This window comes from Entelurus aequoreus, linkage group LG11, assembly GCF_033978785.1.
Source record: "Entelurus aequoreus isolate RoL-2023_Sb linkage group LG11, RoL_Eaeq_v1.1, whole genome shotgun sequence".
Classification (NCBI taxonomy): domain Eukaryota; kingdom Metazoa; phylum Chordata; class Actinopteri; order Syngnathiformes; family Syngnathidae; genus Entelurus; species Entelurus aequoreus.
This window is the reverse complement of record NC_084741.1, coordinates 7,627,363-7,654,567: the sequence shown is the minus strand read 5'-3', so window position 1 is coordinate 7,654,567 and position 27,205 is coordinate 7,627,363. Positions and strand designations below refer to the sequence as shown.

At 40.9% G+C, this 27,205-nt stretch overlaps 1 protein-coding gene across 1 annotated transcript in view; it reads right to left on the bottom strand.

Moving 5' to 3' along the window:
- The window catches only part of grik3 (glutamate ionotropic receptor kainate type subunit 3), a 283,714-nt gene that overhangs the window by 70,115 nt on the left and 186,394 nt on the right, over window positions 1-27,205 (bottom strand). Inside the window, exons 5-6 of the mRNA XM_062064042.1 lie at window positions 18,625-18,732; window positions 10,533-10,646 (exon numbers count right to left, since the gene is read on the bottom strand). Coding sequence (XP_061920026.1) covers window positions 10,533-10,646; window positions 18,625-18,732 — 222 coding nt within the window. The remainder of the gene's footprint in view (window positions 1-10,532; window positions 10,647-18,624; window positions 18,733-27,205) is intronic.

Sequence of the window (27,205 nt, the reverse complement as noted above, 5' to 3'; positions counted from 1 at the left end):
ATCTTGCTGCTGTTTTTAATGGCCTAGAACAGGGGTCGGCAACCCAAAATGTTGAAAGAGCCATATTAAACCAAGGATACAAAAAAGTAATTTGTCTGGGGCCGCAAACAATCGAAAGACTTATATAAGTGTTAGACTGATGGCAACACATAATGTAAGTGGCTAATTAGCTATATTAGCCTACTATCAAAATAACTACCGTAATTTCCGGACTATAAGCCGCACCTGACTATAAGCCGCACCAGCTAAATTCAGGGGAAAATACAGATTGCTCCATATATAAGCCGCACCCGACTATAAGCCGCAGGGTTTTGATGTGTAATTACTGTAGTATATAGGGCAGGGGTCACCAACCTTTTTGAAAGCAAGAGCTACTTCTTGGGTAGTGATTAATGCGAAGGGCTACCAGTTTGATACACACTTAAATAAATTGCCAGAAATAGCCAATTTGCTCAATTTACCTTTAACTCTATGTTATTATTAATAATTAATGATATTTACACTTAATTGAACGGTTTAAAAGAGGAGAAAACACAAAAAAAATGACAATTACATTTTGAAACATAGTTTATCTTCAATTTCTACTCTTTAAAATTCAAAATTCAACCGAAAAAAAGAAGAGAAAAACTAGGTAATTCGAATCTTTTTGAAAACAATTTAAAAAAGAATTTATGGAACATCATTAGTAATGTTTCCTGATTAAGATTAATTTTAGAATTTTGATGACATATTTTAAATAGGTTAAAATCCAATTTACACTTTGTTAGAATATATAACAAATTGGACCAAGTTATACTTCTAACTTTCTTCTAGATTTTCCAGAACAAAAATTTTAAAAGAAATTCAAAAGACTTTGAAATAAGATTTAAATTTGATTCTACAGTTTTTCTAGATTTGCCAGAATAATTTCTTTGAATTTTAATCATAATAAGTTTGAAGAAATATTTCACAAATATTCTTCGTCGAAAAAACAGAAGCTAAAATGAATAATTAAATTAAAATGTATTTATTATTCTTTACAATAAAAAAAAATAATTTACTTGAACATTGATTTAAATTGTCAGGAAAGAAGAGGAAGGAATTTAAAAGGTAAAAAGGTATATGTGTTTAAAAATCCTAAAATCATTTTTAAGGTTGTATTTTTTCTCTAAAATTGTCTTTCTGAAAGTTATAAGAAGCAAAGTAAAAAAAAAAAATGAATTTATTTAAACAAGTGAAGAACAATTTTTTAAAAAATATTTTCTTGGATTTTCAAATTCTATTTGAGTTTTGTCTCTCTTAGAATTAAAAATGTCGGGCAAAGCGAGACCAGCTTGCTAGTAAATAAATAAAATTTAAAAAATAGAGGCAGCTCACTGGTAAGTGCTGCTATTTGAGCTATTTTTAGAACAGGCCAGCGGGCTACTCATCTGGTCCTTACGGGCTACCTGGTGCCCGCGGGCACCGCGTTGGTGACCCCTGATATAGGGGTTCCTGCTACCACGGAGGGGATTGTCGGGACAGAGATGACTGTTTGGGAACGCAAAGCGTCCCATTTATTAACAATAAATCTTTCAATCATTCAATCAAACTTTCACATCTTTGACATGGCGAACAGCATTCGTGCAGAGTACAAATAATACAACGCTGCAAAGTAATACAAAGTGCTCGCCTGTACGTTATCAAAATAACCAGCCTACCGGTATATGAAAAGTCAGTCTTTAATCATTGTGTCATCGTCTTCCTCCTGCGTACTAAAACCACCCAAATCCTCTTCGTCGGTGTCGGAGAAGAACAGGCCGTACATAAGCCGCACCCTTGTATAAGCCGCAGGGACCAGAACGAGGGGAAAAAGTAGCGGCTTATAGTCCGGAAATTACGGTATATTCAATTGAATAGACTGCAAAGACAAGATAATTCATGTTCACACTGAGAAAGTATTTTTATTTTTTTGCAAATAATCATGAACTTTGAAATTAATGGCAGCAACACATTGCAAGAAAGTTGTCACAGGGGCATGTTCACCACTGTGTGACATGGCCTTTCCTTTTAACAACACCCAGTAAACGTTTGGGAACTGAGGAGACACATTTTTGAAGCTTCTCAGGTGGAATTCTTTCCCATTCTTGCTTGATGTACAGCTTAAGTTGTTCAACAGTCTGGGGGTCTCCCTTCTGCTATTTTAGGCTTCATAATGCACCACACATTTTCAATGGGAGACAGGTCTGGACTACCTGCAGGCCAGTCTAGTACCCGCACTCTTTTACTATGAAGCCACGTTGATGTAACACATGGCTTGGCATTGTCTTGCTGAAATAAGCAGGGGCGTCCATGGTAACGTTGCTTGGATGGCAAAATATGTCGCTCCAAAAGCTGTATGTACCTTTCAGCATTAATGGCGCCTTCACAGATGTGTAAGTTACCCATGTCTTGGGCACTAATACACCCCCATACCATCACACATGCTGCCTTTTACACTTTGCACCTAGAACAATCCGGATGGTTCTTTTCCTCTTTGGTCCGGAGGACACGACGTCCACAGTTTCCAAAAACAATTTAAAATGTGGACTCGTCAGACCGCTTTTCCACTTTGCATCAGTCCATCATAGATGAGCAAGCTGGCGGCGTTTCTGGGTGTTGTTGATACCCCCCCCCCCCCGCCCCCTAGAGGGGGGAGGGGGTTACCCACATATGCGGTCCTCTCCAAGGTTTCTCATAGTCATTCACCGACGTCCCACCGGGGTGAGTTTTTCCTTGCCCGTATGTGGGCTCTGTACCGAGGATGTCGTTGTGGCTTGTGCAGCCCTTTGAGACACTTGTGATTTAGGGCTATATAAATAAACATTGATTGATGATTGATTGATTGATTGATAAATGGCTTTGGCTTTGCATAGTAGAGTTTTAGCTCGCACTTACAGATGTAGCGACAAACTGTAGTTACCGACAGTGGCTTTTCTGAAGTGTTACTGAGCCCATGTGGCGATATCCTTTACACACCGATGTCGGTTTTTGACGCAGTATCGCCTGAGGGATCCAAGGTCCGTAACATCATCGCTTACGTGCAGTGATTTCTCCAGATTCTCTGAACCTTTTGATGATTTTACGGAGCGTAGATGGTGATATCCCTAAATTCCTTGCAATAGCTGGTTGAGAAATGTTGTTCTTAAACTGTTGGACAATTAGCTCACGCCCCGTCCTTGTTTGTGAATGACTGAGCATTTCACGGAAGCTACTTTTATACCCAATCATGGCACCCACCTGTTCCCAATTAGCCTGTTAACCTGTGGGATGTTCCAAATAAGTCTTTGATGAGCATCCCTCAAATTCATCAGTGTTTTTTGGCACTTGTGCCAGCTTTTTTGAAACATGTTGCAGGCATCACATTCCAAATGAGCTAATATTTGCAAAAAATACCAGGTCGAACATTAAGTATCTTGTCTTTGCAGTCTATTCAGTTGAATATAAGTTGAAAAGGATTTGCAAATCATTGTATTTTGTTTTTATTTACCATTTACACAACGTGACAACTTCACTGCTTTTGGCTTTTGTATAACCCAACTTTTATAGCACATTTCCACGTGATCACTTGGAGTCAACACAGGTGGCAGCTGATAGGCACTAATTGTGTAAGCGCCTTGACCCCCGCTTGTCGTAATTGCGTTGTTCAGGTCAGGCATAATGACAGTGTTTATCATGCTAAGTAGATGTGTCCGAAAGAGGACGTCCGTGTCCCTCATAGGGTCTGAAAGAGCCAGGCATCCACATTTTAAGCACACAAAGATGCGACGCTAACACGAGGGATTGCTGCGTTCTTTTAGGCAGAACATATCATTATGTATAAAGTTCACCGAGCCCATGGCTACTCTTTTAAATGAATCTAAATTTGAAACTCGGGTAAGTTTACTGTTGTTTTCTTTTTCCTTGGTATGATTCTTAAATAACATGAACAGTGATCACAGGTATAAATTGTTTGTAGGGATGCTCGACCAGGGTTTGATGCTATCTGCCACCGGATACAGATCATCCACGAGTGATATTATACAACATCATCATCGGCGGTCACTCGAACGAGTATGACAATCCTCCTGGTAGGGGTGTATCCCTTTATGGAGGATGCCTGTTGCCCGACTTTGTTTAATGTGGGGAGACTGGTGCACAGACAGTCACCACACCATCCTTGACAGAATCGGGTCAGGGTCCAGTGGCATGGAGTCCAAGACGACTGGGGACCCTTTTCTACTGCAGCCTTCTTCCGCCAACGCAGCCGTTGTGGTAGTTCTTACGTCTACCGTCTTCCATATCCCTGGCTAGGGGGCAGTCAGGTAGTAGGCCAGGGGCCGTACTTATCAAGCTTCTTAGAATGACTCCTAAGAAGTCTGCTAAGAGTTGACTTAAGAGTAAATAAATTCTTCGCTGAAAGCTGCACTTAAAAGTTAGTTATCAAGCGTCTTACTCACACTTTCAGCGAAGTGTAGGACTGAATCTTAAGTGTCACACTCAGAGCTGAATTACGACATTACTATGTGCCGTAAACTGAATTTTAGGTGACGTCATTTCTGTGTCCATAGAAATGACCAATCACGGAAGGGAATCCGTTGTCTAAGAATAAAGAAATATCTTGGAAATATTTAAGTGGACAATGGGAGTGTATATTTTGACAATAAACTACAAAATAATACAAAAAAAACTAGTCCCCGTCGGCACTCACGCTACCGCTCCCTCTCTTCTCTCGCCCACACACTCACTGACGTCACTCACCTCACGGCCACACACATACGCTACTGTCATAACATTTTCTTTCCAATTCATTAATCAGGCAACTAATTTGAAACTGGTGTGGGTGGCTCTATATATACTAGCCCACTGCAGCCACATGCAGAAATCAACAAGGAATCAAAAAGTATTAAATCTGTGACAAAAATAATATCCGCTCTGTCTAAACAATACAGTTTGATCAGCTGCTCGTCATCAAAAAAAACCAAAACATTGTTCCGTTCCCTGAACGTTCGCGCACGTCTCTCTCGCCTCAGTGCCATCCCCTGCTGGCAACTCCTAACCACTTAAGACACCTCTGAAGGTCTCTTAAATATCGTGGAGAGTAGGAGTGATTCTTAGACTTAAGAACGTTGATAAAAAGCTTTTATTCTTAAGTTTGAGAGTAGGACTAAATTTCGCAAATTCTCAGGACTTAAGTGTAAAATGGCACTCTAAGAAGCTTGATAAGTACGGCCCCAGGGGTAGGGAACCTATGGCTCTCGAGCCAGCTGTGGCTCTTTTGATGACCGCATGTGGCTCTCAGATAAATCTTACCTGACATTGCTTAACACGATAAGTAATGAATAATTCCGCTGGTAATCACAGTGTTAAAAATAACATTCAAAATATATAACATTCTCATGCATTTTAATCCATCCATCCATCCATCAATCCATTTTCTACCGCTTGTCCCTTTCCATCCATCTGTTTTCTACCGCACCTGTTCAAGAAAGTCGCATTATTGGTAAGAAGAATTGTATTTATTATTGGTTAGCTTCAGGAAAACAATGTTATTAAAAAGAATAAGAGACTTATTATACTCTAAAAGTGATGGTCTTACTTAAAAGCAGTAACCTGACTAGCTTGTTCTGAGATGTTTGGAGTTTAAACCCTCAAATCTAAACTCCAAACATCTCAGAACAAGCTAGTCAGGTTACTGCTAGACCTCCACCCCAGATCCCACCTCACTCCTACCCACTTCTCTAAAGTGGGCTGGCTCAAGGTGGAGGACAGAGTTAAACAACTTGCACTGAGCCTAGTCTATAAAATCCGCTACACCTCCCTGATACCGATGTACATGTCAAACTACTTCCTTAACGTAAATGACCGCCATAACCACAACACCAGGGGGAGCTTCACTAACCACGTTAAACCCAGATTCCGAACTAACAAAGGTCTTAACTCATTCTCTTTCTGTGCCACATCAATGTGGAATGCGCTCCCAACAGGTATAAAAGAAAGGGCATCTCTATCCTCCTTCAAAACCGCAATAAAAGTTCACCTCCAGATAGCTAACAATCAAATGTAAACAATCAAATGCAGATACTTTTTCTTATGCCTTCTGATCTCTCTCTCTCTCTCTCTCTCTCTCTCTCTCTCTCTCTCTCTCTCTCTCTCTCTCTCTCTCTCTCTCTCTCTCTCTCTCTCTCTCTCTCTCTCTCTCTCTCTATGTCCACTACTTGATGTCCATATCCTAACCCCCCCCCCACACCCCTGATTGTAAATAATGTCAATAATTCATTGTGATTATCTTGTGTGATGACTGTATTATGATGATAGTATATATGATAGTATATATCTGTATCATGAATGAATTTAAGTGGACCCCGACTTAAACAAGTTGAAAAACTTATTCGGGTGTTACCATTTAGTGGTCAATTGTACGGAATATGTACTTCACTGTGCAACCTACTAATAAAAGTCTCAATCAATCAATCAATCAAAAAAAATGCATGCATTTAGTTGTATTCAGTGTTAAAAAATATTATATGGCTCTCACGGAAATGCATTTTAAAATATTTGGCTTTCATGGCTCTCTCAGCCAATAAGGTTACCGACCCCTGTACTAGGCCTTTGCCAAGGGCCACCTGGGGTAACAGTAGTAAAGGGGTTAACCTCCTAGTGCCCCAAGACCCCATAGAGGAGCCTCCACTACCGGTTGCACTTTAACGTCATGCCCAGGACGTGTTATACATATACCAATACCGATCACGTCAGGGCTCGAATATAACCACGGCAAAAGCCGCGAGCGGCCTTGTCATTTGCCGTTATGCCGTGTCAAAGCCGTGACCGCCCTTGACTTTTTACTTGTTAATGGACGAGGGATGTAACGGTAAACTGTATAATGATACTTTACGATAAAATTCCAGACGGTTACTAATACCGTCAATTTTTTTAATTACCGAAAAATCGTCATTTATAAATGCATTTTAGGCCTGTGTTTTTCAACCTCTAGTGTGCCGTGAGATGCTGTGGGAGATGATCTAATTTCACCTATTTGGGTTAAATATATTTTTTGCAAACCAGTAATTATAATCCGTAAATAATGTGCCGTTGTTAAGTGTCTGTGCTGTCTGAAGCTCGGCAGAGTAACCGTGTAATACTCTTCCATATGGGCAGCTAATTGCTTTGTCGACGTAGGGAACATGGTTTCTCATGATGACAATATGAAGACGACAGCGGGAGGCAGGGTGGAGGTAAAAAAGGTATCTAATGCTTAAACCAAAAATAAACAAAAGGTGAGTGCCCCTAAAAACAGGCATTTAAGCTTAGGGATGGCTATGCAGAACAAAACTACAACTGAACTGGCTACAAAGTAAAGAAAAACAGAATGATGGATGACAGCAAAGACTTATAGCGTGTGGAGCAGCAGATGGCGTCCACAAAGTAGATCCTTACTTGAGATGACAACAATGTCCACAGAAAGAAGGATAGCAACAACTGAAATATTCTTGATTACTAAAACAAAGCAGGTGCAGGGAATAGCGTTTAAAGAAAGACATGAAACTGCAACAGGAACATACCAACAAAACCGGAAAAGCCACCAAAATAGGAGCGCAAGACACTACACACAGGAAAAAACCAACAAACTCAAAATAAGTCACGACGTGATGTGACAGGTGGTGACAGTAATTTGAGACAAGTATAGTGAAGCGTGGTTGGTTATGGTTTAATATTCAACAATTGCGACAACAACTTTTTATTGTCAATATCGAATTACATTTTTTAATGATTTCTGCTGGTGGTATGCCTTCGGATTTTTTTAATGAAAAAAATGTGCCTTGGCTCAAAAAAGGTTGAAAAACACTGTTTGAGGCAACATGAAGTCAGGAGCATGCGCACTAGCGCCGTTTGGCGCACTAGCGTCGTTTGGCTAATCATGGCGGACGAGATTTCCCCTCGGAGTAAACGGAGCCAAGCGCTTGGTTTTACGTCATTTTTCCCCTCGCTTCCCGCCGTGCGTTGTGTTTAGATGGAGACAGGTGTGGACAATATTGGAGACGGACGCACTTGTCCCCAAACAAAAAGTACACAGCAAAGGAGAAAATGATTTGATGTTGCTTTTATTTTCTCAATACGGCATCCATCAGCTGTGACTGAGAGTTAATGAGGTGAGGAAACATGCAGCAGGTGATGTGTCGTAATCGTTGTCACAACTTGTTTATAAAGTCTTTAGTTTGTTTGCTGGGATGTTCACTTGTCCTTTATTTAACTGTATCAATGTTCAAATAACATCAATACTCGCTAAAATGTTTTGTCATTTCATCGAATTGAACGCAGGCTGTGAAAATTGGGTATTCGATGTGGGAGGTATCACTCCTGTTTTTTTTGTTGTTGGCCAAACTGTTGTACTGAACTACAAGGAGGCGTTGGAGAAGAACAAGGCTTTGTAATAGACTTCATTTTCATTAGTCAAACTGCTTTGTGTTTTATATTGATATAAAAAAGTAAACGCCATGTTTTTTAAACATTGACATTTACAGTATATTTACAGTATATATGTTTATGTTCCAGCTGAAATGGACCGTAATGACTCGCATGACCCTCATAAAATCACAATTTACTGAGGTGACCACGTTCTGACTGCTGTACACTGTAGACAAAAAGCCTGTGCAATATTTTTTTTGTGGTGTAGCAAAACTGAATTGGAGTATACCAAATTAATCAACTGTTGCTAACTATTGAGATACATTCTATTTACTAAGCTAGTTCACAGGGTAACGCTAACAGCAACATAAAATAGCATGTAGAAATAGCACCATTTGTAACTTGTTGATGTTATTTAAGTAATGTACTGGACAGAAAACATGATAACCCAGTAGAATAAAAACAAAACAAAAAAACACTCGCTCTAATGCGCCTACTGAATGGCTGCTCAGTGGCGTAGTGGTTAGAGCAGTGGTTCTTAACCTGGGTTCGATCGAACCCTAGGGGTTTGGCGAGTCGGCCTCAGGGGTTCGGCGGAGCCATCGCCGCGGAGGTCAGGACACACCCGACTCATCGTGTAAATAAAAACTTCCCCCTATCGGTCGTATTATGGATACCCACAAACAATGTTCCCTCTAATTTTCCATATGCATGGACCTATTTAGTGGCCTAGTGGTTAGAGTGTCCGCCCTGAGATCGGTAAGTTGTGAGTTCAAACCCCGGTCGAGTCATACCAAAGACTAAAAAATGGGACTGGCTACAAAGTAAAGAAAAACAGAATGCTGGACGACAGCAAAGACTTATAGCGTGTGGAGCAGCAGATGGCGTCCACAAAGTACATCCTTACTTGAGATGACAGCAATGTCCACAGAAAGAAGGATAGCAACAACTGAAATATTCTTGATTACTAAAACAAATCAGGTGCAGGGAATAGGCACTCAGCATCAAGGGTTGGAATTGGGGGTTAAATCACCAAAAATGATTCCCGGGCGCGGCACCGCTGCTGCCCACTGATCCCCGCACTTCCCAGGGGGTGAACAAGGAGATGGGTCAAATGCAGAGGACAAATTTCACCACACCTAGTGTGTGACAATCATTGGTACTTTAAACTTAGATGTGCACACTGTGGCCACACCAGCAGCACACATGTCCCAAACCTCACTAAATACCAAGTTAATGACCCCAAAAGGGACAAGCGGTAGAAAATGGATGTATGGATGTTTTATTATTATAATCAAATGACAGCAGTCATTTCCATGGGATTATTTTCTAATATAAGTGTTTTGGCCCACTTACAATGACAATAACAAAAAATATAGTTTTTCATGAGCCGTGTACTAGCATTATATGTCTGGGTGGGGGTCCTGCTTTGGAAATAATTTGTACCCCTTTCCGATATCGCATTTAGTTCCCACTAAAACATTCACATGTTGCACAATGAGATGTAAACATGGGATCATGTGTACATTCCTGTAACGTTCTGTTTGTAAAATATATCTTTATAAGTATTTCTTTAATATAATAACATAATTTCATGATTAATATTTCTAAATTAAGATTAAATTAAGAAAAAAAAAAAAAGTTTCACTGAAGAAGGGTTCGGTGAATGCGTATATGAAACTGGTGGGGTTCAGTACCTCCAACAAGGTTAAGAACCACTGGGTTAGAGTGTCCGCCCTGAGATCGGTATGTTGTGAGTTCATACCAAAGAGTCATACCAAAGACTATGAAAATGGGACCCATTACCTCCCTGCTTGGCACTCAGCATCAAGGGTTGGAATTGGGGGTTAAATCACCAAAAATGATTACCGGGCATGGCCACTGCTGATGCTCACTGCTCCCCTCACCGCCCAGGGGGTGATCAAGGGCGATGGGTCAAATGCAGAGAATAATTTTTCCACACCAAGTATGTGTGTGACAATCATTAGTACTTTAACTTTAATATGACTAATAATCTGTTTTGACATGTGTAATTATAACTATTGCCCCGCCTTGATGGCACCTAAAGACCAACTTGGCACAGAGTAGACTTGACTGGTGCAAGATAGAAAAGTGCAGTTTTGGTGTGGGGTCATTGACTGGAGACTTACCAGGATGGTGGTGATGACGAGGGAGCGGTTCGCCAGGGAATCTGTGATGTTCATCCCTTTTCGCTTGGACACTTCTGAGATGTTGAGGCCTCCCGACACACTCCACTTCCCGACCTGCGGACGATGAACAGCGTAAGGCGGGGTGTCCTTGGCGTGGACAGTGACCTCCGCCAGAAGTGACGGGCGGCGTTAGCAGCAGGCTGAACGCATACGTAGCCTCCCCTCAGCATTACATGATTACCTGGCACGGCTTACACTACTACGCCATATTGGAAAGGCGGGGAGTACTTACGTGGACATACATTTATGAATAATGGCTCACTGAAAAAAAAAAATAAAATAAAATCTGCACTCTCTAGGACAGGGGTTCTTAACCTTTTCGAACTCGAATCTACAAGGTAAATAGTCATGAAAATAAAGAAAACGCATTGAATGAGAAGGTGTGTCCAAACTTGTACTGTATCTGCAACCTAATCGACATGTTGCTATCCTTCCTCATGGGTTAAAAAAAAGCGAGTCGATATCAGATTTCTCTGATGGCTCCGATGCGGAACTTCCTGCTCTCGCAACTCAAAATTTGTGATTGGATACTCACTTGTGTGAGTCTCAAGTGAGTATCCAATCACAGGAGACGTGGAAGTCACGTTCAACATAGAAGGACGACTGTCAACTCGTGGTCCGAATGGCTATCGCGGCTGTCTATCAACTGTAAGTGCCCCGATTGTGGATTCAGAAGGCCTCGGAGCGGGGGGAGTAGACCCGCTCATTGGCAGTGCGCCCTATAATCCGGTGCGCCCTATGGTCCGGAAAATACGGTAGATTTTCTTCTTTAATGCCTGCCGATCGACCAACACATCCTCTGTGATTGAGTTTTTCTTGCCCTGATGTGGGATCTGAGCCGCCGAGGATCTTGTTGTGGCTTGTGCAGCCCTTTGAGACACTTGTGATTAAGGGCTATATAAATAAACTTTGATTGATGATTGATTGATTGGCAGCTTTCACACAAGCGCTGGCAACAATTTAACTGAATTCTGATTGGACGAAAGCTTTAACGTCAAAACAGCAACACTGGAGCCCAATCTGACAAGGAGAATATCATGAATACTTTCATATATTTAGGGAAAGTAAATTAAAAAGAGTCCATGGTTCTCGCCCGGAAAAGGGTGGAGTGCCATCTCCGGGTTGGGGGAGGAGACCCTGCCCCAAGTGGAGGAGTTCAAGTACCTCAAAGTCTTGTTCACGGGTGAGGGAAGAGTGGATCGTGAGATCGACAGGCGGATCGGTGCGACGTCTTCAGTAATGCGTACGCTGTATCGATCCGTTGTGGTGAAGAAGGAGCTGAGCCAGAAGGCAAAGCTCTCAATTTACCGGTCGATCTACGTTCCCATCCTCACCTATGGTCATGAGCTTTGGGTTATGACCTAAAGGACAAGCTCACGGGTACAAGCGGCCGAAATGAGTTTCCTATGCCGGGTGGCGGGGCTCTCCCTTAGAGATAGGGTGAGAAGCTCTGCTATCTCAAAGTAAAGCCGCTGCTCCTCCACATGGAGAGGAGCCAGATGAGGTGATTCGGGCATCCGGTCAGGATGCCACCCGAACGCCTCCCTAGGGAGGGCACGTCCGACCGGTAGGAGGCCACGGGGAAGACCCAGGACACGTTGGGTAGACTATGTCTCCCGGCTTGCCTGGGAACGCCTCGGGATCCCCAGGGAAGAGCTGGACGAAGTGGCTGGGGAGAGGGAAGTCTGGGCTTCCCTGCTTAGGCTGCTGCCTTCACGACCCGACCTCGGATAAGCGGAAGAAGATGGATGGATGGATGGATGATCTGTTATCAATTTTATGATCATGATTTATGTTAGGCCAGCAGAAAAAGGCCTTACTGGCCCCACCACTGCTATCTGCATGGTAACACCAATGCTGCATCAATGCATCCAGCACGGGTCTCTCTCTCTCTCAAGTCAATTGACTCAATATTTTACAGCAGAAAGACGCTTTGACAAAACAAACAAACCCTGTTCAAAGATTGCCATCTGCATTAGATCTATGGCCTTTCCACTTGCCTTTTCAATGTGATAAACATTATTCATTGAACAGGGTCTCTGCAGGTTTTAACGAGTCACATTTAAGACTTTATAAGACTTTTGTAAGACCTGAAGTTATAGAGACAAATGTGTGAGAAGCCCTGAATAGCATTAGCCCAAACAGTCCCGCCGCTGTCGCTAACAATCTGCACTTGCAAGCCTCCTCCCCCACTTTTCCAGCTGCCTGTTTCGCTGCAAACGCTTGGCTTTTAATATTCACCGGGGTCCTTCCTCGGCGTCGGATGCGTTTAAAGACGTTTGGCGTTGCACAAAAAATGTGAAAACATACCGCTGCTTAATCTGGCAGGATGCCCAAAGCTAAGTGTTAGCTTGCTGCTGGTTGTCTCAATGTTGTGAGGAATAAAAAATATAGAACCAGCGTCCTCTGCAGTGGACATTGTAATATTTAGTACCTAATGTCATTTTACGGTTTCTGAAATGATTTCTAATTGTAGCAAGTTACATATAGCGCAAACTTCCATCCATGCATCCATTTTCTACCGGGGTCACGGGTTGGTGCTGGAGCCTAGCTCAGCTGCATTCGGGCGGTAGGCGGGGTACACCCTGGACAAGTCGCCACCTCATCGCAGGGCCAACACAGATAGACAGACAACATTCACACTCACACACCTACTCAGTGGTCTAGTGGTTAGAGTGTCCGCCCTGAGATCAATCAATCAATCAATCAATGTTTATTTATATAGCCCTAAATCACAAGTGTCTCAAAGGGCTGCACAAGCCACAACGGCATCCTCAGTTCAGAGCCCACATAAGGGCAAGGAAAAACTCACAACCCAGTGGGATGTCGATGTGAATGACTATGAGAAACCTTGGAGAGGACCGCATATGTGGGTGACCCCCCCCCCCCCTAGGGGAGACCGGATGCAATGGACGTTGAGTGGGTCTAGCATAATATTGTGAAAGTCTAGTCCATAGTGGATCTAACATAATAGTGAGAGTGCAGTCCATAGTGGGGCCAGCAGGAGACCATCCCGAGCAGAGACAGGTCATCAGCGCAGAGATGTCCCCAACCAATGCACAGGCGAGCGATCCACCCCGGGTCCCGATCGGTAGGTTGTGAGTTCTAACCCTGGCTGAGTCATACCAAAGACTATAAAAATTGGACCCATTCCCTCCCTGCTTGGCACTCAGCATCGAGGGTTGGAATTGGGGGTTAAATCACCAAAAATGATTCCCGGGTGTGGTCACCTCACCTCCCAGGGGGTGATCAAGGGTGATGGGTCAAATGTGTCATGATCCGTGGTCCGGATCATATTTTTGTTGTGTTCTGTTAGTTTTAGACTCCATAGTTCCTGTTTTTGTGTGCACCCTTGTTTGTTTTAGTTACCATGGCGACTTATGATTTTCACCTGCCTCTGGTGTTCGGGACACGCAGTTATTTCCAATGAAGAGATATGATTTAAGCCCACCTTTGCCAGTCAGTCGTCCTGGCATCATTATTGGTTTCATGCCACAGTTTCATGTTGTGGTATGCCGTAGTTATGTTAGTTGTTTCAAGCCACAGTAAGTCTTGTTTATTCTATGTCTAAAGTTCATGCTAAGTGTTAGCGTATATGTTTCCTGCGTTAAGTTTTTTTTGTTCTTTAGCCTCTCGTGCGAACGGCACACTTTTCTTTAGTTTTGGTTCCTGTCTTTTCTGATGTTTAGGATTAAGTGATTATTAAATATGTTCCTACCTTCAAGTCCTGTCTGGAATAGTCTGTTTGCATCCTGGGAGAACAAACCTCACAGTAAGCTGCGACCCCCCCGTTATGACAAAATGCAGAGAATAATTTCGCCACACATAGTGTGTGTTTGACAATCATTGGTACTGTAGGGCCAATTTAGTGTTGCCAATCAACCTATCCCCAGGTGCATGTCTTTGGAGGTGGGAGGAAGCCGGAGTACCCGGAGGGAACCCACACAGTCGTGGGGAGAACATGCAAACTCCACATAGAAAAATCCAGAGCCCGGGGATTGAACTCAGGACGACTCAGGACCTTCGTATTGTGAGGCACATGCACTAACCCCTGTGCCACCGTGCTGCCATATAGCACAATATTGATTTGCAAAAAAAAAAAATGAAACTAGAAATCCGGTCTGGAGTGAAAAGTGAATAGTCGCTATAAGAACCCGATATGAATTCCCGCACCAGCTGAAGCTAATATTCAATTAGGAAGGATTAGTTGGGCGGGGGAAAAGTCCACATTCCAACGGGCTAAAGCCGATTCCACGGATGTACAAGATCCGACACAATGAGGAGATGCTAATGCGCCGTCAAATAATTGCACGGCCTTTTTTCGGTTTAAACTGCAGCACGCGAGATGCCGGCGAGCGGCAGGAGAATGGCTTCAAAGCGGACGTTTTTTCTTTTTTTCTTTTTTCCTCAAGCCTTCAACGGAAGGCCTATGAGATGAAAAGCCTTCGCCATTCTATCGTCTTGAGCCTTTAGGGAGTACTTGAGGAAGTCATAATGGGACTTATCCCTATTTGATATATTCATAATGTATGAAAGCCCTCTGGTAGTGAGAGGCTGTTATAGTCCAGAGGGTGCTTTGCCTTCTCCTACGATAAAAAACGACATACATTACTAACCTTTTTACGTCTTCCTTCAACCTTTTCTTTTCTTTTTGTTTCCTGTTTACACGGCCCATTACCACCAATCTGCATTTTGGGCTTCACCTGGAATTATCATTAAGAAGAGGCAGCGATTAACAGCCTACTGCAATCCAATCTGCTTTATGATCCACTCGCTGTTGTAGGAACCGTCAATTGAGTTCCTTGTTAGGGAGATCAATTATTGCGTCAGCGATTGCACACCTACGGAACATACCTTACCATTTATGTGATAATACAACTTTATTCTCATATCTTCATTACATTTCAAATGTTGTGGCCTCACAACATCGCTGATTTTTAATAATAAACATATTCTAAATCAGAGGTGAGCGCATTAGGTCCATCGCCAGCTACAGGTCAATCAATTTATATAGCCTTTAAAGGCCTACTGAAAGCCACTACTAGCGACCACGCAGTCTGATAGTTTATACATCAATGATGAAATCCTAACATTGCAACACATGCCAATACGGCCGGGTTAACTTATAAAGTGACATTTTAAATTTCCCGGGAAACTTCCGGTTGAAAACGTCTATGTATGATGACGTATGCGCGTGACGTCAATGGTTGAAGCGGAAGTATTCGGATACATTGTATCCAATACAAACAGCTCTGTTTTCATCGCAAAATTCCACAGTATTCTGGACATCTGTGTTGGTGAAGCTTTTGCAATTTGTTTAATGAACAATGGAGACAGCAAAGAAGAAAGCTGTAGGTGGGATCGGTGTATTAGCGACTGGCTACAGCAACACAACCAGGAGGACTTTGACTTGGATAGCAGACGCGCTATCCGACGCTAGCCGCCGACCGCATCGATGATCGGGTGAAGTCCTTCGTCGCTCCGTCGATCACTGGAACGCAGGTGAGCACGGGTGTTGATGAGCAGATGAGGGCTGGCGTAGGTGGATAGCTAATATTTTTAGCATAGCTCTGTTGAGGTCCCGTAGCTAAGTTAGTTTCAATGGCGTCGTTAGCAACAGCATTGCTAGGCTTTGCCAGGCGGTACAGCATTAACCGTGTGGTTACAGGTCCAGAGTTTGTTAGTATCCCCGTTTAAATAAGAACATTTCATTTCAGTAGGCCTTTAATCACGAGTGTCTCAAAGGGCTGCACAAGCCACAATGACATTCTCGGCTCAGATCCCACATCAGGGCAAGAAAAAACTAAATCAGGATGTGTTGGTCGATCGGCAGGCATTAAAGAAGAAAATCTACCGTATTTTCCGGATCGTAGGGCGCATCGGATTTTAGGGCGCACTGCCGATGAGCGGGTCTATTCAGGTCTATTTTCATACGGACTATAAGGCGCATTAAAGGGATCAAATTTTTTTTTTTTTTCCTAAATGTAGTCCTTGTGGTCTACATAACATGTAATGGTGGTTATTTGGTCAAAATGTTGCATGGATGATGTTTTACAGATCATCTTCAAGTCGCTTTCTGACAGTCGTTTCTGGATGCGCCATTTTGTGGACGGTCTTATTTCCATCCATCCATCCATCTTCAACCGCTTATCCGGAATCGGGTCGCGGGGACAACAGCTCCAGCAGAGACCCCCAGACTTCCCTCTCCAGAGCAACAATAGCAACTTCCTCCTGGGGGATCCCGATGCGTCCCCAGGCCAGAGAGGAGATGTAATCCCCCACATCTGGTCCTTGGCCTGCCCCAGGGTCATCTCCGAATGGGATGTGCAACGAGGACCTCCCTCGGTAGACGCTCGTGAGGCATCCGCACGAAATGCCAGAACCACCTAAGCTGGCTCCTTTCCAAGCGGAGGAGCAGTCGCTCTACTCTGAGTCTCTCTCGGGCGACTGAACTTCTCACCCTATCTCTAAGGGAGATGCCAGCCACCCTTCTGAGGAAACTCATTTCGGCCGCTTGTATCCGCGATCTTATTCTTTCGGTCATGACCCACACTTCATGACCATAGGTGAGAGTAGGAATGTAGATAGCTCAGTAGACCGAGAGCTTTGCCTTCGGGCTTAGCTCTCGTTTCGTTACAACAGTGCGGCAGAGAGACTGCAATACTGCCCCAGTTGCCCCGTTTCTCCGGCTGATTTCCTTCTCCATCTTTCCCTCAGCCCTGCGATGAGGTGGCGACTTGTCCAGGGTGTACCCCGCCTTCCGCCCGAATGCAGCTGAGATAGGCTCCAGCACCACCCGCGATCCCAAAAAAGACAAGCGGTAGAACATGGATGGATGGATGGATCTTTCCCTCACTCCTGAACAAGACCCCGAGATACTTAAACCCCTCCACCTGGGACAGAGTCTCGTTCTCTACCTGGACTGTACAAACCATCGGTTTCCTGCTGAGAACCGACCGGAACTCTGTAATAACTAAAGTTCCTTGGGTGAATAATGTAAACTCACTACACCGGTATGTTTTAGCGCATTCATGGCGAGTTTACTGACAGCTATAAGTAAGAACTTTATACTATTTTATAATAGAAATGGCAACAGCGGAGGAAGAATGTCCCATAACAAGAAGATAGAGAACAAGAAGAAGCTTATTGACTACGGTGTTGCCACGGACTACAAAGGCGGAAACGCACAAATTTTATGCAGATCCCAAATACAGATCAGCAGGTACCAGAAGGTAAGAATAGTTCCATCCATCCATCCATTTTCTACCGCTTATTCCCTTCGGGGTCGCGCTGGAGCCTATCTCAGCTACAATCGGGCGGAAGGCGGGGTACACACTGGACAAGTCGCCACCTCATCGCAGGGCGGTAAGAATAGTTGCTTTTGCATAATATTGCGAAACCAAACGCCATACACACACCGTAATAATACTCGTATATTGAATCACAGTACAATCCATCAAGCGGTGCGGCTTCATAGCTTACCAAAGTCGTACTAAAACATTTTGATGGATTTTTGAGCGCCATGTGTAATGTTCTATATTTTCAATGGAACATACAACATTTTGGTGTTGTTTACTCGAGTCATATTGCAGTCTACACATATATAAATTATGTGTGACTACCATCTACTGGTCAGACTTATCATTACACCAAATAAAATAGCTTCGAGGTCGGTAAGCAAAACCAAAATCATTCCATACATTAGGCGCACCGGGTTATAAGGCGCACTGTCGATTTTTGAGGAAATGAAAGGAAATTAGGTGCGCCTTACAGTCCGAAAAATACGATACCTAAACATTTTACGTCTGTATTTTTTCATGAAATGTCTTTGTCTGTTTTATTCTACAAACCATCTGTTAACACAACTATAAGAAAATGGTACATTGTTAACATGTCAAACACAGGTAGTGAACAAACTGAAAGAACAGGAATATATTAGCTCTGCTCCTTCCTCTTCCCTTTTAGAAGTGTTTAATTGTGCAAACACGTGCCGATACTTTAGGGTCAAACAGGAAATCGACTAACCCGTTACCTTTTCTAGTCCATCCTCCTTCAGGCTGATGATGTCCAGGTCGAAGTCGGTACGCAGACCAGTCGTCTTGTTGAAGGACAGCCTCCCAGTCAGTCCTTCCCAGTGGGACTGGAAAATAGTACACATTAATATCCATACTCAATGAAAATCTATTGTCTTACTTCAGTAACGTTAACAGGTTGTCTTAGTAAACCAGTTAACAGAGATGATAGTGACACAAGACTTGTAATACAACATACTGTAGGCTGAATACTAGGACTGTGAATATTTGGGCGCCACACAAGTTGATTCAATTTGATTCCTGGGAGTAAATGGTATACGGGTCATACTTGTATAGCGCTTTTCCACCTTCAAGGTACTCAAAGCGCTTTGACACTATTTAAGGACCTTCATGCTCCTAATCATTTAAAAAAAAATCACGCTTTTCCCCAAATTCCCAAATTTCCAGGAAGTTCCCATCAAAATGAATGGGCCATTTTTCCAAGTTGCAAAATTCCTACAATTTTCAACCTATTCAAACCATTCCAACATCAACACATTCCACTTGTCCTGGACATTCAAACTAACAATTTCCCAAGTTCCAAACCAAATTCCGTTTTTCCTGGAAATTCAAACTCTTTAACATTGAAACCATTCCAACATTCAAACTCTTACATTCATACTACATTCTGTCAGCATTTCAGTTCAACTTCAGCATTGGAGCATTCACACACAATTCCTTCAGGAATTGTCTCATCTAGTTTATTATATTATTACCCATAGAGCTTAGCATTTTTGATTTCTGTTGACTTTAGTTTATTATCAGATATTTTCCATTTCCTGTAAAAACAGATTTAGTCCAACCAGACAACGCCTCTCTCGCTACTGTCCTCCAAAGACCTAAGCCCCATGTTCCAAACACGCCAACGCTTCGGTCACATCCCAATCTGAAAATGACCTTCTGAACATGTCTGATGTCCGAGCGTAAATCAGTGTTTGTTTTACAACCCCGACGCCGCCGCGTTGTCCTCAGACGCACGCCGTTGTAAGGACAACAATGTAATAATATTTCATTGGCTTTCGTCTTGATCACCAGAGGCTGTTACGATGGCTTCCTGTTAGAGGACAGTAAAACTCCTCAGTGTTTTGGAAAAGGGGATGTTTTGCAATGCCATGAGAAGGACAGACTGGAGGGTGTTCTGTAGACAAACGAGGAAGGATTTCTAATACAGGTTGTTGACTAACATCCTGCAACAGGATCAACACAGAAGTACGTAAACAAGCCAATTCAATCATTGGAATGAATCTCCAAAGACTCCCCGGATTCCTCTCCATTACTGCCAGATGTCAAAGGCTGAGTACTTTTATTTAATTTGGGTTTTATTTAGTTGCATCAAACAGTGGTTACCTTCCTGTTAAGCTTGCACAATCATTGCCTCTACAGTTAATAAATACTATGAAGATGGCAACCAAATTAATTAATTCTGTCATGTCTTTAATCCTATGTTTTACCAAACGGTCTGTTAGAATAACTATGTATATTGTTGCGTTGACCAGCATTCCTCCAATGGGGAATTCAAATTGCTAGTCTCTCCCAGATTCTTTTTATGGCAATAAGCTGATGTTTATATTCAATCACCAGGCAGAAGTTGGCATTTTGTGGTTTATTCTCCAAGCTTAGAGGACAAACGTGAGACCAATCTACTACACCAGCGTTCCCTCGCCCGGTCTAGCTCGGTCTCCCCTCAAACCCCCGGAAGTCCCGTGATCTTCCCTCTGTCCCTTGCCCCCACTCCCGTTGTTTAGACTACTCCGAGTTATCTCTACTCTGACACATTCCAATCTAGAAGGCCGACACCTTACTATGAGACTCAAAAGAAGGAAGAATACTAGCTATTCTTTATATGACTATAGGAGTTTAGAAAGATGTAACACTTAAATATGGATATGATTCTGATCTGCTTCCATCAATATATTATCATCATAACTTTATGCTTAAGGGCCGTTACTATCAAGTATTGTCAATTTGTGCTAAAATGGTATTTTTGTATCTATGCAGAGCTAACAATCCAAAATATTGCTAGCCTCTTTACCAGTGTTGTGTCCAGACTCGGCCTGCTGACTGCCAAGGCCGAACATTGGGTACTGGGACCAGAAGAAGCAGAGATTGGGCAATAGCACCAGTACTCGGCCTGCTGGCTGCCAAGGCCAAACATTGGGTTCCGGGACGCAGACAAAGCAGAGACTGGGCGATAGCACCAAGTGTCAACATATTTGCATTTTTATATAATCATATATTGTGTCTAACTGGAGTTGTCGCGATTACCCCCCTTCCCTTAGCGACAGTGATGTAATAGGGCCATTCCTAATAAATAGAGGAGGCGCGCGGGCTTGATTTTTAGAACGTAGTTTGGATCTGTAACTAGAGTACAGCCAAAAACATATTTTAAAGACTTGGTCTTCACTTGTTTAAATAAATTCATTTATTTTTTTACTTTGCTTCTTATAACTTTCAGAAAAACAATTTTAGAGAAAAAATACAACCTTAAAAATGATTTTAGGATTTTTAAACACATATACATTTTTACCTTTTAAATTCCTTCCTCTTCTTTACTGACAATTTAAATCAATGTTCAAGTAAAACAAAATTTTTATTGTAAAGAATAATAAATTAATTTGAATTTAATTCTTCATTTTAGCTTCTGTTTTTTCGACGAAGAATATTTGTGAAATATTTCTTTAAATTTATTATGATTAAAATTCTAAAAAATTATTCTGGAAAATCTAGAAAATCTGTAGAATCACATTTGAATCTTATTTCAAAGTCTTTTGAATTTCTTTTAAAATTTTTGTTCTGGAAAATCTAGAAGAGATAATGATTTGTCTTTGTTAGAAATATAGCTTGGTCCAATTTGTTATATATTCTAACAAAGTGCAGATTGGATTTTAACCTATTTAAAACATGTCATCAAAATTCTAAAATTAATCTTAATCAGGAAAAATTACTAATGATGTTCCGTAAATTATTTTTTTAATTTTTTCAAAAAGATTCGAATTTGCTAGTTTTTCTCTTCTTTTTTTTCGGTTGAATTTTGAATTTTAAAGAGTCGAAATTGAAGATAAACTATGTTTCAAAATTTAATTGTCATTTTTTTCATGTTTTCTCCTCTTTTAAACCGTTCAATTAAGTGTAAATATCATTAATTATTAATAATAACATAGAGTTAAAGGTAAATTGAGCAAATTGGCTATTTCTGGCAATTTATTTAAGTGTGTATCAAACTGGTAGCCCTTCGCATTAATCAGTACCCAAGAAGTAGCTCTTGGTTTCAAAGAGGTTGGTGACCCCTGATCTAGAGATTTAAAAACTTGAATAATAACACAAAAAAATAATACTGAATAATGACAAATGTTTTATATTTTTTGAACCAAAACCCTTTGGGGTCCCCGGGATCAAGCCTGAGTGGAAGCCTAAATGTATATTTTGTATACATATTTTGTATTGGTTTTTAAAATAAAAAATATCAAAATGGCCCCTGCTAGCTTTGATTTTTCAATGTGCGGCCCTCAGTGTAAAAAGTTTGGACACTCCTGGCTTAGTGAGAAGAATTATCTTATCAGACAGAAAATAAGCAAATATCACCCTTATTTGAGATATTTCATCTTACTTAGATTTCAGTTTTTGCAGTGAAAATGATTCTGTACATTAGAAACACCGGGTTGTAAGGCGATTTTTGAGAAAATTAAAGGATTTTAAGTGCGCCATGTAGTCTGAAGAATACAGTACTTAGCCCACAAACATTCTTGGAAATATCGTAGGTCGTGTCATTTTTGCGTATTTCCGTACTCTGAAAACAAAACCCTACTAGGCTGCGGACAAGGTTTTGGTTGAGGTTTCTCACAGTAACAACACCCCCCCACTGATTATTGAGCCTCCATGATCTTTAGGTGCAAATAACAGCAAGCTTTTCATCGGGCGTGACGGGTCACAATGTGCGGGGCTGTCTCTCCACATCCATCAAGCTCGGACTGCTTGGCCGAGAAGGCGAGACGAGACAGGAGACAAAAGCCTGATGACACCCGATCGACTTGTCACCTCCACGCCGCGTATTTGTGCGGCGCAGCGTAAATACAATCAGGATTGTGCAAAAAACACCTCTAAGACGGGTCTGGAGTGCATCGCCGAGGGCAGCTATTCTTTCTTCGAAGAAAATGGCCTCGCTTTTACCTTTTGCTTTTCTGTAGTTTGGAGGAATAATGGAGTGGCTGACAGACACCTCATCTGGACTTCACAACGGGAGCATAGAAATACAGAAGATCATCTTCTCTGATGGATACTAACGGCAACTTCTGAGGGAAAGAGGGCGGTTGAGCGATTCTGACTCCTCATTTACTCGCGTTTATATTTTCACGGAACCAAAAGTCTTATTTCTGGCCTGTTTCGAGGCGTTACATCACGGTCCCCAGATGGACGAGAGCCAACCCTGACATCATAGTGTGACCTTAGGTTCAAACCTCAATCATGTGACTGGACTGCATAGGGAGATGTAAGATGCTAAGGACCGGAGGACTTCAGACGGATTTCCAGAATTTCAACAGCCAGGAATTATGATACCGATGCAGTAAAATATGCTAATAGTTAGAATACCGTAATTTCTGGACTATAAGCCGCGCCTGACTATAAGCCGCACCAGCTAAATTTAGGGGAAAATACAGATTGCTCCATATATAAGCCGCACCCGACTATAAGCCGCAGGGTTTTGATGTGTAATTAGCGTAGTATATAGGGGTTCCTGCTACCACGGAGGGGATTGTCGGGACAGAGATGACTGTTTGGGAACGCAAAGCGTCCCATTTATTAACAATAAATCTTTCAATCATTCAATCAAACTTTCACATCTTTGACGTGGCGAACAGCATTCGTGCAGAGTACAAATAATACAATGGTGCAAAGTAGTACGAAGTGCTCGCCTGTACGTTATCAAAATAACCAGCCTACCGGTATATGAAAAGTCAGTCTTTAATCATTGTGTCATCGTCTTCCTCCTGCGTACTAAAACCACCGAAATCCTCTTCGTCGGTGTCGGAGAAGAACAGGCCGTAAATAAGCCGCACCCTTGTATAAGCCGCAGGGACCAGAACGAGGGGGAAAAGTAGCGACTTATAGTCCGGAAATTACGGTACCCTATTTTTAGGACTATAAGGCGCACTTAAAAAACCTTTAATGTTCTCAAAACTCGACAGTGCGCCGTATAACCCGTTGGGTCTAATGTACGGAATAATTTTGGTTGTACTTACCGACCTCGAAGCTATTTTGTTTGGCACGTGGTGTAATGATAAGTGTGACCAGTAGATAGCAGTCACACATAAGAGATACGTGCAGACTGCAATATGATGGCAGTCACACATAAGATATAGATGTAGACCAGGGGTCACCAACCTTTTTTTTTTTTTTTTTTTTTTTTTTATAATGTCCTGTCACCAACATTTTTGAAAGCAAGAGCTACTTCTTGGGTAGTGATTAATGCGAAGGGCTACCAGTTTGATACACACTTAAATAAATTGCCAGAAATAGCCAATTTGCTCATTTTACCTTTAACTCTATGTTATAATTAATAATTAATGATATTTGCACTTAATTGAACGGTTTAAAAGAGGAAAAAACACGAAAAAAATGACAATTAAATTTTGAAACATAGTTTATCTTCAATTTCAACTTTTTAAAATTCAAAATTCAACAGAAAAAAAGAAGAGAAAAACTAGCTAATTCGAATCTTTTTGAAAAAATAAAAAAATGAATTTATGGAACATCATAAGTCATTTTTCCTGATTAAGATTAATTTTTGAATTTTGATGACATGTTTTATATAGGTTGAAATCCAATCTGCACTTTGTTAGAATATATAACAATTGGACCAAGCTATATTTCTAACAAAGACAAATCATTATTTCTTCTAGATTTTCCAGAACAAAAATTTTAAAAGAAATTCAAAAGACTTTGAAATAAGATTTAAATTTGATTCTATAGATTTTCTAGATTTGCCAGAATACTTTTTTTGAAATTTAATCATAATAAGTTTGAAGAAATATTTCACAAATATTCTTCGTCGAAAAAACAGAAGCTAAAATTAAGAATTTAATTAAAATGTATTTATTATTCTTTACAATAAAAAAAAAAAAATACTTGAACATTGATTTAAATTGTCAGGAAAGAAGAGGAAGGAATTTAAAAGGTAAAAAGGTATATGTGTTTAAAAATCCTAAAATAATGTTTAAGGTTGTATTTTTTCTCTAAAAATGTCTTTCTGAAAGTTATAAGAAGCAAAGTAAAAAAAATAATGAATTTATTTAAACAAGTGAAGACCAAGTCTTTAAAATATTTTCTTGGATTTCCAAATTCTATTTGAGTTTTGTCTCTCTTAGAATTAAAAATGTCGAGCAAAGCGAGACCAGCTTGCTAGTAAATAAATACAATTTAAAAAATAGAGGCAGCTCACTGGTAAGTGCTGCTATTTGAGCTATTTTTAGAACAGGCCAGCGGGCTACTCATCTGGTCCTTACGGGCTACCTGGTGCCCGCGGGCACCGCGTTGGTGACCCCTGATGTAGACTCTAATATGACTCAAGTAAACAACACCAAAAATTGTATATGTTCCATTGAAAATATAGAACAATACACACAGCACTCAAAAAAATATATCAACATGTTTTAGTATGACTTTGGTAAGCTATGAAGCCACACCGCTTGATGGATTGTACTGTGCTTCAACATACGAGTATTATTATTATTATTATTATTATTTTTTTAAAGGTTTATTTGAAATAGGGACAGATACAGAAACATAGACATCTGAAACAGTTATCCAATGTATGCATCATAGTGTTTGTAGCCAAAGCTAATTTACAACACTTGTCCCCAACAACAACAACACAGATCCAACATCATTAAAATAGGAAAATAAAAAGAATAAGGCAAAGATGAGCCGATAATAATGATAATAGCAATAATACAGACAAAGTGCAAACTAGATAAAAAAACAATAATAATCATACTTGCCAACCTTGAGACCTCCGATATCGGGAGGTGGGGGGTCGGGGTTGGGGGGGGGGGGTGGGGACGTGGTCGGAGGTGGGCTTGGGGCATGGTTAAGAGGGGAATATATTTAAGCTACAATTCACCAACTCAAGTATTTCATATATATATATATATATATATATATATATATATATATATATATATATATATATATATATATATATATATATATATATATATATATATATATACAACTCAAGTATTTCATATATATACTTGACTTTCAGTGAATTCTAGCTATATATATATATATATATATATATATATATATATATATATATATATATATATATATATATATATATATATATATATATATATTTTATTATACATATAAATAAAATAAATACTTGAATTTCAGTGTTCTGGAGGCTATCCAGTAGATGGCAGTATTGTCCTGTTTAAGAGTGTCACAACATTGCTGTTTACGGCAGACGAACTGCTTTACGGTAGACTACACGTGACTGCTGTTGTTGTGTGTTGTTACCGCGCTGGGAGGACGTTAATGAAACTGCCTAACAATAAACCCACATAAGAAACCAAGAACTCGCCCTCGATCATTCTACAGTTATGACGTCATTGGGCAGGCAAGCTGTTGATATTGTGGGAAAGCGGACGTGAGAACAGGCTGTCCCCACTCAGGTCCGCTGGAGGCCACGCCCCCTCCAGCTCCGGCTGAATACCGGGAGTTTGTCGGGAGAACATTTCTGCCGGGAGGTTATCGGGAGAGGCGCTGAATACCGGGAGTCTCCCGCTAAAAACGGGAGGGTCGGCAAGTATGATAATAATTAGGGATGCCGATAAATGCGTTAAAATGTAATATCGGAAATGATCGGTATCGTTTTTTTTATTATCTGTATCGGTTTTTTTTTATTTATTTTTTTATTAAATCAACACAAGATACACTTACAATTAGTGCACCAACCCAAAAAACCTCCCTCCCCCCATTTCTTTCTGTTATCAATATTCTGGTTCCTACATTATATAATAATAAACAAAAAAGTACTATCTATCTATCCATCTATCTATATCAATATATATCAATACAGTCTGCAAGGGATACAGTCCGTAAGCACACATGATTGTGCGTGCTGCTGCTCCACTAATAGTACTAACCTTTAACAGTTAATTTGACTCATTTTCATTAATTACTAGTTTCTATGTAACTGTTTTTATATTGTTTTACTTTCTTTTTTATTCAAGAAAATGTTTTTAATTTAGTTATCTTATTATTATTATTTTTTTTTAAAGTACCTTATCTTCACCATACATGGTTGTCCAAATTAAGCATAATAATGTGTTAATTCCACGACTGTATATATCGGTTGATATCGGTATCGGTTGATATCGGTATCGGTAATTAAAGAGTTGGACAATATCGGATATCGGCAAAAAGCCATTATCGGACATCCCTAATAATAATAATAACACAGACAAAGTGCAGACTAGATAAAAACCAATTAGTAAAAATGTGTAAAAACTAAACATGGGAACACGATTGTTTCTC